Below are 10,568 nucleotides of genomic sequence, written 5' to 3' on the forward strand. Positions count from 1 at the left end.
GTACATGTATTTCTTTCGAAACCACTTAGATAGTGTTTGGAAATTTGACTCATGGTTACATTTCCTTTCCAGCAACACCAACTGGAATATCACTGTTGCTACTGAGATCAGATAATAAATCCTAAATTTGGGATAAATCCCAACAATACAAATTTAATTTATATAATCCCTGCCATGTGGCAAAATGCCCCAAAGCACTTCATGGAAGTGTTATCAATCCATATTTGACTATGTGCCTCATAAGGAGATACTAAGGGAGATGATCAAAAGGTTGGTTGTAGAGTTACATTTTGAGAAGCAGCACTTTAAAGGAGGTAAGAAAGATAGAAAACTTGAGAGAATGATCTCCAGAGCTTAGAGCTACTGCAGCTGAAGACATAGCCATCAGTGGTGAATCAGTTAGAATTTGGGATGTGTGCAAGAGACTCAAATTGGATGGAATGCAGATATTGCAAAGAGTTGTGAGCCTGGAGGTTGCATAGGTAGGGAGGCACAAGGCCATGGAAGGATTTCAAGAGTAAGAAATGATCTAAGTCTTAATCTCAGCTACTCATTTGATCAGAAAGAAATGCTTGCATTTGTCTAGCACCATTCATGATCTCCGCACATTGTAAAAATCTTCACAGTACATGAACAGTTGTCACACAGCAACCAATTTGTGCATAACAAGGTCCCCAAAATAACAATGAACTAATGACCAGATCATCTGTTTTAGTGAAGTTGTTTGAAGGAAAAGTGGTGGCCAAGACACCACATTCCTCTAAGTTGAAATAGTGTCTAAAGTGATTTATTGCACCTACTTGAAAGGGCAGATAGGTCAGTACATTAACACTACCTCTGACAGTACGGCTCTCCCTCAGTACAATGCCAGGCCCGAATTTTGCTTCCGAATCTTTGAACACACGACCGTCTGATTCTGACAACCTAAAGTAACTGCTAGCACAGAGCCACAGCTGACAACTGACCAGTCACTGAGAAACAGTTATAGGCTTGCTAATGCATTTCTTCTGATATGATTAAACAATACAATAGAACAAAGTATTACAGGTGCTGGAGATCTGAAATAAACAAAAAAACAGAACCTTCCTGAAGAGTCACTGGACTCAAAATATTAATTGCTTTCTCTGCACAGATGCTGCCAGACCTGCTGAGTTTATCTAGATTAGATTAGACTTACAGTGTGGAAACAGGCCCTTCGGCCCAACAAGTCCACACCGACCCGCCGAAGCGAAACCCACCCATACCCCTACATTACCCCTTACCTAACACTACGGGCAATTTAGCATGGCCAATTCACCTGACCCGCACATCTTTGGACTGTGGGAGGAAACCGGAGCACCCGGAGGAAACCCACGCAGACACGGGGAGAACGTGCAAACTCCACACAGTCAGTCGCCTGAGTCGGGAATTGAACCCGGGTCTTCAGGCGCTGTGAGGCAGCAGTGCTAACCACTGTGCCACCGTGCCAATTTCTATTCTAGTTCTTCAGCTGTTATACTGGATATAACTGAATCTTGATTATTAGCATAGCATTCAGATTGTAACAAGGAGCTTCACTGCTTTAGCACTTGTAATTATATTTCTGAGCTAATACCACTGCGCACAGCATGCAGTTTCTTCACAGCACTTGAAATTCATTGCAACCCTAGTTCCAGCTGAATGATAATTGTGTGACAATTTTGCTGAAAGATGATGACGTGTGTGACAAATGGTCACAGATGTCTATGAATTATGTCGCATCGATAAGCTTTTGTCTTTCAGAGGATGCTGGGCCCCGGGGAGAATTCTGCAGCCAGCTGGGAATTTGCTGGAATATTTCTGCGAGTTTTGAGGAGTTGTCAAGATAGATGAACATTCCTGTCGTGATGTGTGGGACAGGATGTCTTAGTTAGAAATTGCCTGTCATAAAGATTGCTGTTAGCAAATTGTTTTTCTTCCCCACACACTCCGTTCATGACTTCACCTCCACCCAAGAGCACTGATTTGTGATATCACTACAGGTATCAGCTGCCCTCCAATCACTAGAGAAGCCTTTTGAGCCTAAATAGCAGGGTCTTTGACTAATGGAATGGGTCAGATCTGGTCCTCAACACATGTCCACAAATGCATTCTCCAATCAGGATCAGGATGCTGATTAGGAATTGATTCTTTTCCTTCCCTGAACTCTTATCCATGGTGCTTTGGTTAATGGTGGGCTCATATCAGGAGGGAATGTGATGGTCTTTGCAACCATGAATACAACCTATCTACATCTCCACAAAAGCAATATAATTTACTCACCAAAAAAAAAAGTCAATGTAGCTCATTATTACCATCACTCCTCAGTCATTCTTTAAGCAGCCCACAAGCTAATCTACACTTAAGGCGGAAATTCGATCATTATTACGATTTGGGCACTTCAGTAGAATTGCAGCTCATGTTCTCGATCCAAAGACCTCATCACTCACTGTAGCCACCTCCTGTGCAACGTGCTTTAACTTCAGCCTCCTCTCTGACTCCACATTGCTGCTGGTTCCATTTCAACTGCTTTTACTGCTCGGGTGTCATGGTGCATGGGGATTATCGCAATTTCAATATCCAGCCATGCTGTTCAGCATACAACCAAGGAGAGAGAATTGTTTTATTGAAAGAACACCATGGTGGTAAATTGTGCCAAATTGTGGTGATGATACAAATAAAAGTAATCATAATAGACCATCATTAAAATAAAGTATACATTCATGAAAGGATTGCACATACATAAATATTTCAGTATTTAATTACAATATGTTGCAATATGCAAGTCTCTTTAATTTACACAATGAAGGGTGTCTTGCACACTCCAGTTTATATTGAAACCTACAGATCACATGTTTACAGGTTGAGTTCATTAAGTTCTCTACCGTTTACATCCTATTTGAGTTTTGGCTATCTTGTAGTTTTCTTGTTCTACATCTTATTTGTGGAATTGCATGTTTTCTTCTTAATTCCATTGCATATTTACTTTTATCTGGCTGTGGTGAGAGATAGTAACTGGAAGTGAAAGATACTGCTTTGGATTTTGGGGAATGCAAAAGAAGCAAAATAGAGCAACAAGAGGTGAAAAGACTTAAGAAATGCAAACGGTGGTCGATGGGTTTTTAGGGTCTCACCATTGTCCCTGCTTGCTCAGAATACTGAAGGTATACCTTGGGCCTAGCTAAGTGATCATTGCTATTTTTTTATATGCAATATGCAGATTCCACGATGTGTAACGAAGTGTTGGACAGAAACCCACTTTAGTTGGATGCTGTTAATATCTCTGCTGATAGCAGCATCAGCATCTGCTGACAACAGTGCATCCTAGCAATAAAAAAGCACAGTCTCTATCAATATACTGAAATTGCTAGCACATATGGCTTAATGGCTTTCAGTGGGCGGCACGGTGGCACAGTGGTTAGCACTGCTGTCTCACAGCGCCTGAGACCCGGGTTCAATTCCCGACTCAGGCGACTGACTGTGTGGAGTTTGCACGTTCTCCCCGTGTCTGCGTGGGTTTCCTCCGGGTGCTCCGGTTTCCTCCCACAGTCTAAAGACGTGCAGGTCAGGTGAATTGGCCAGGATAAATTGCCCGTAGTGTTAGGTAAGAGGTAAATGTAGGGGAATGGGTGGGTTGCGCTTCGGCGGGTCGGTGTGGACTTGTTGGGCTGAAGGGCCTGTTTCCACACTGTAAGTAATCTAATCTTTATTTTCTTTTCTTCCAAGATGTACAAGAACGGAAAAGATCTATGTGAGACCATATCTGGAAGTTCTTTCAAGGTCAGATCCTGTAATTGCCTGAACATGGACGAGAATGACGAGGAGGTGATTAAAACCCTGATGCAGGAGGATAGCACCAAGGCTGGTATTAATGGGGAGCTCCCATGCAAAGAGAAGCGCAGCACTCGGAACAAGCTGAGGCGCTCCATCCGCACGCATTCACTTTTCGTGGAAGACATCGATGGCAGTGGAAGCGGGTTCCCGACGACTGATTAGTTAAACTACGGTTGCTGTCTCTCTTTTGTTTTGCATAGTTGCTGCTCCTGTTAAAACCTGCTCCTTGCTGTATTCACATTGATAAATATTCCAGAGTTAATACTCACCATCCCAGTCCTCTTTATTCTCTATTCTAGCATGCAACCCATCTACATTTCAACAAACTCCATCAAATTCCCTCCTAATTTAAGTCCAAAGTCAACGAAAGCACCATGAATGAGAGTTCAGAGAAAGAAAAAAACAACCTCCTGTTCTTCTTCCTATATCCTCACATTTTCCTTCTCACAAACTAGCTGATTCAGGATTAAGTTTACAGCCAAGTTAATATTTTAGCATTACTATCAAGCTGCTAATCTCAGCAGTGAAAAAATGCTGCCACACCATCTTGAGCATTAAGCTGAGACGTCCGGTATCCAAATTTGGTATCTTGGCTTCCATTAGACTCCACCGAAGAAAAAGTCAGATATGTTTTATCCATCAGTTCCAAATTACCACCACCTAACTATATATTGATCATCATCCAAAAATAACACAAAAATAGAGAAGGATGAATGGACCTTTAAAGAATGAACTTTTAGCAAGAATTAGACAGTAATGTCATCCCCTCAGGAAATTAGACATACATAATGGGCCTTTCTCCATCCCGAATACAATTCTCGGGTTCACATTTTGATCCACCGAGTCATTCCCCTACACAGAACTTGTGTAGATTTCTTCAAAAGACATTCCTTAAATCAAGACAAATGACTCTGCAAGTTCAACGACCAAGTAGATCAAACTTATGGATGCAGTCCCTAAGTTGTGAAGGACAACTCCAGGTTGTTAATCCAATCTTACAACGGACTCTGACCTCCTCCGTGGACTGGAATGTCTCTGGAACCGTTATTTTGGGAGGAGTAATTGAACATCTAAATCCATGTAAACATTTAGTCCTGTAAGAACCAACTAAGTTGTCCAAGAAACTTAACAGCAGATTCTATTCCAAATTGCTATCATTCTTTTTGCTGAATTTAGGAAGAAATATCTGATAAGATTAGGATTTGATAACATTGTACTCCTATTTTCTCGTTCCTTGTTTTGCAGTCTAAAAAGTTAAAATTACCTGCTCACAGCAATTCCTCACTTCATTTTGAAACTCTGGATCACACCTCTGAAATAATTTTGCCAGAGAAAACAGACTCAATAATATACAGAACATATGACATTAAAATAGAGAACTAATCCAACAGTATGCAATCACTTCACTCAAAGTTCCAAGTAGCACTGTCATCTCCATTCCCTTTGGGCATGGTTTGTATTAAACATATAATGCTTGTGATAAGGGAAGGAACATTTGGGACAATTCTCAAGCCACCTGCGCTTTCGCAGCAAACTTTTAGAAGCTACAATTCTGCAGTCTCAGTTTAAACTGTGTGAAATTTGCTTGCTCTGATCCTAACTCCTACTATTAGGAAAGAGGAGAATTTATATTTAGCACTTTTAACAATTGCTGTAAAATTTGAGTTGTAGACCACCATTTGCTTGGGCCACATAGCCTATTACTGTTGGATAGGTGGTTGTGTATGTGTGTGTTTGTGGGGGGAGGAAGCAGCATGTGAGGAATAGTCTAATAATAATCTATACGTTGCACCTTGTATTTAAAGAACATATAAGCATTCACAAAGATATAGTTTACTTGCTGGATTATTACATTTAGACTTTCTTGCTTCTGAAATGGTCTTGAGATATTTCTGTAAATTTCTAATAGAAATTATTATAGAATTAAAAGGATGCAATGACTATGGAGTACTGATAGCTGTATTAAAATGTACTTTGGTGATCATTTTCAGAATGTGTGTTAAAATGTCATTGTAGCAAATCTGGTGATGTAATGCCATACATTGCATAACAAATTCATAAAGGTACAGACATGTTATCCTGACTAGAATACTATTATGCTGTATGAACATAGATTTTACAGAATGGATGAGGGTGGCATTGTTTATTAATTTAAAAAAAGTCAACATTTGAATCAGTCCTCCTGAAGGCAGCAACTTATGCTAAAGTACAGTGCAGTGCTACCAGACACACTCACTCAAGTGACCATTTGTTCATGTGTAAACTCTAATCAGGAATATTGGCACTCGACTTGACTGAGATCTGGGTACAGTAGGAAAGGAAACTGAAATCAGTGTAGCAAACCTGACGAGTGGATATCTGAGCTGATTTCTGCTAGTCCCACACAACCTAGTCTTAGCATAGGGCTACTGTGGCCAATTCTGCCAAACCAGTCAACTTAGCTTATGGCTACTTTACAACTAAATATATGTATGTGGCCCAGCAATTGCAATAGAAGAATGTTTTGCTATTGCAGATGGATCAGTCACAAGTGGTGCATTATTGCTGACATACCAGTTTGCATGAATTGGTGCTTTTATTGGTACCTAAAGTGATAACTGCAGTTGGGCAACTTATGAATTAAGGGTTAAATATTTAAACAGGACATCTGTCTTCCAAGTGGTATCACTTGATAGAATGTGTATAAATGAAATCTTTGATGACCATTTTCTGTCTCCTGTATGTACTGGCTCAGTTTTTGGATCCTCCACATTAATCTTTTAAAAAATATTTTATCATCTTCATTTGATAGACAGGATCAAATGAATACTAAATGTTTCTATTTGTTAAAAAGAAATCCATTATTTTTCCTCCACTGATTGTAAACTATAATTCTTAGCTGTTGCTGTTCCATTACATTTCAATTTACTTTTCATTAATCTTACAATCAATTCACCCTTACCAGAAGGTGAATAATTTGGCTTAGCATCTTCTATGAATTGTGTCAACAATAACATGGAAAATGTCAGCAGACTGCTTCATTTCTCCACTTACCAATTAAAGAAACAGATCTTTTTGCCTTGCCAATCCTGCCAGAGATTTGACTGATGTGGTAATCTAATAAGCAACTTTCTGCAGAACGAGAGAGCACAGAAATTTATAAAATTCAAAGGCCTTTTATCCGCCAAAACTACATCAAGTGGAATTGTAACATTGAACAGAAATGGGCTGATAAGCAGTCAATGTTTGGCCTAACAAAGAGATGAATTGACCTTGTTAAAGATTTGTTTGCTTCTTCTTTGCAGGTTGCTTATACTTTGAACATGCCATGTCAGTTGGTTTCAAAAATACTTAGTTTTCTTGTAATGATACAATTTTTCTGTTCGGAGCATAAATAATAAATCAGCAAGACTAGAAATAAAGCAAATGCATGTTTTGTAGCAGCTTGTTTCGTAACAGTTGCAAAAGCACAGGTGACAGTTTTGGCTGAATCAGTTTTTTGCAGGCAAGCCTTACAAAGAATTTTTTTGTCAACTTTGTATCATGTGGAACTCCTGACTAGGAAAGGGAAATATAGATACAAAAGATGGGTTGAAAACTTATCCACTTCTGGCTAGACGCAATAAATTAATCATCATTTTCTGCCTCCTGCACTGCGTCAGTGTTGATATGGTGAAGGCTCTGGCTTTACTGACAATGTTCAAACAGAGTAAACCTCTTGAGGTCCAAGGAGAAATAGGCCTGTTGACTAAAGATTGGACCTCCGCCATGCTGGAGCAAAGAATGCATGACCCTATTCTTACCCTGGCACCATCACCACCCCTTTTACACACAATATACATATGAATTATCAATTCTCCTGCAACCTTAGAAACTATAGCAACTAACGTAAAGAGTCAATGCATTGATGCTGCTTGCTTCAGACTACATTCTTACCAACATACAGTACTCCTATCTCACAATAGGTTAGCCACAAATTACTGCTTCCTCTCTCCTCTATTCTTTCCTTCATCCCCTTTCCAGTCAAATACCTTTAAAATTAAGAATTAAATAGAATTCATTGCAGTCTCTTTTGTATTTTAGGCACTGTTCCTGCCCCGTAATGTCTCGTATATTTGGTTTTAAAGTCTGTTTATCTTTCTGTGGTGGATTGTAAAGATCTGCTGTGGATTTGGTCCCTGTGCACAGTGTGCTGTAAACAGGATATCCTCATATAAACGGATAGTGCGCTTTTTTGTCTCTGCTTGTTCTATATTTTTATTAACCAGGTTATCTGTCCCTGTAACTACTGATGTTGTGCAATTCTACAGAAATGTGAGATTTACTAATAAAATGGGAAATACGGTGATAAAATCTCTAATGTCACTAAGTCTCATTTATGTTGAGAAACAAATTTATTGATACTCTGAACCAGACATAAAGTTTCACAGTTAAGGTTTACACTTATAGTTGTGTTAAATTGCACAAAAGATTTAAAACGTTTTAAAATTCATTCACAGGGGAGCATGTGTTACTGGCATTTATAGCCCCTCTCTAAATAGCCTGAAAAAGCCCACATCGTGCAAGGTCATTTCAGAGGATTATTAAAATCAACCTCATGCAGTTCAGGAATCACGTGTAGGCTAGACCCGCTAAAGATGGCATATTTCCTTCTCTGAAGGACAACAGTGAACCAGATATGTTTTCTGACAATTTGGTAATTTTACGGTCATCATTACTGAGACTAGCTTTTTATTACAGATTTATTTTATTATCTGAATTTAAATTCCCCAACTACTCTGATAAGATTTGAACCCAGTCTCTGAAATACTAATCCAACAATCTTTGCAGGACAGTACCCATAACACTATATGCTGTTATTAGGAATACATGAAGGGAAGCTACAAATCATTCCCTAAAATATATCTGCTGCACTTTTTCCAATTAGCTTTCTCTCTTGGACATGGTACCAAGTGAATCACCCTTGTCCAGATGCACAGGGGTAAAAGGAAAGCTTACATAAAGTCTTAAAGATGTGACGTCCTTCTGCTTACAGTGCAAATTACTCAGCAGCCCATTTCGGCTAGTGAAAATCCGCTCCTCCAGCCTCCATGGCCGAAGAGCTGTAATTATTTGGGGCTATGATGAGACCATAACTGGTAAGTAATCTACAGTTCCAGACAGTGAACAGATTGCATCTGAGCCCATTAGTTCCAGTTCCGCAAAGAAACAGGGATGCCACTAAGTGAGAAAAATATGAACATCAGGATTCTGGAGTCAGCAGCAAAGAAATTATCTTGTGCACTGACAGTAAAATGTCTTCCAAGTAAGAGAGAGGCTTGCTTAGCATAACATTAACACATCGGTGTGCAACACTGCAGCAGCATACTGCCCCACACTTTGATTGCTTTTATTAGGTTTAATGTACCGGTCTGAAGTTGTGGAAACTGATTGAGGAAACATCTGCTTGTGAACAGCGATATCCACTAAACATGGCTGTCAACAGGAGAGAGAAAAATGGCCTAGTGACCCAAGACACCCTGCGATGACTGAAGCTGATAAAGAAAAGAATGCATTCAGGGAGAAATCAATACTAAATTGTTCAAGTCTGAATACCGATTCATTTTTATTTCATTAGATTTTTTTAAAAAATTGAAAGGAGGTGGCTCCAGGTTAAGAAAATAATTGCATTTCAGCATCTATATAAAAATGGATCTAAACTTAATAAAGCTCATTGAGTCTGGTGTTGTCTGTGTACTCACTGTAGCAGATGGGAGCTCCTTAATTTTTACTTTCATCTCCAAATCTTCATTTGGAGATGAAAGTATACTGGGAGGTAATTTTCATAGAACACATATTAAATTGCTCACCCATTATACTCCTTGCACAATTATCTTTTATGCTCAAGTTGTTGGAAACCAAAATCTGAAAGGTGTGTAATTCATTAAATAGCCCTGGAGTTTGCTGTCTTCATTCCAGCAAAATTGTTAGCGTTCCCTGTTATAACTCCACGAAAACTGATAACACGGAAGGAATACATTAATTTGCAGAGCTACGTGAAAATGCAGCAGTTGGTTCAAGTGAATTGATGCTACTCTGTTGGCTGCACTGTAGAGATTCAAATAGACGGATATCTATACTACAACATGATTTGCTGCAACCTTCCCCCTCAATGTCATTTGTTTCACAGTTTAAGATCCTGAGAAAACCTTGCAATTTGATAGATGACCTGCAAACAGCTGTTGAAATGATTCTGATTTATAATTATTGATAAATGCCCTTTCTGACCCCAAAAATCTAAATGTTATATTTGTTGATTGCCAAATTTCTCCACATCAAACAAAAATCTATTGTTGTACAAAAGTGGACATCTTAATCAAAAATAAAGGCCATTAAGTGACTGTGACATCCTGGTGTACGTTTTGAGAACACTACATTCCAAGTGGTACCAGACTTGTTGGAATCATAGCTATCATTGACCAGAACATGATCATTGATTAATGATTTGGTTGGATGTTATAGGTTGCTTTTGAGTGAGTTACTATTAGTTAAGTGAGAGCTGGATGATCACAGGACAATACTTGAGAAGGGGTGTACTTTGATTGGAGGCTGTTCAGAGATTACTAGATCAGTTTAGGAGATGAAAGATTTGCTTTAGGAGGAAACGTCGAGGAGTTGGATCGGTATTCATTGGAGTTTAGAAGAATGAAAGTTGGGGCCCTCTTGTGACCGAGTCCTTGGTTTAAGAACCACCACCACCTTCCAGGGGCATGTAATTA

At 39.2% G+C, this 10,568-nt stretch overlaps 1 protein-coding gene across 1 annotated transcript in view; it reads left to right on the forward strand.

The window, feature by feature from the left end:
- The window catches only part of LOC132835859 (riboflavin-binding protein-like), a 54,781-nt gene extending 49,022 nt beyond the window's left edge, over positions 1–5,759 (forward strand). The window contains exon 7 of the mRNA XM_060854955.1: positions 3,724–5,759. Coding sequence (XP_060710938.1) covers positions 3,724–3,993 — 270 coding nt within the window. The 3' untranslated portion in view covers positions 3,994–5,759. The remainder of the gene's footprint in view (positions 1–3,723) is intronic.
- The last annotated feature ends 4,809 nt before the right edge of the window (positions 5,760–10,568 follow it).

This window comes from Hemiscyllium ocellatum, chromosome 45 (assembly GCF_020745735.1).
Source record: "Hemiscyllium ocellatum isolate sHemOce1 chromosome 45, sHemOce1.pat.X.cur, whole genome shotgun sequence".
Lineage (NCBI taxonomy): Eukaryota > Metazoa > Chordata > Chondrichthyes > Orectolobiformes > Hemiscylliidae > Hemiscyllium > Hemiscyllium ocellatum.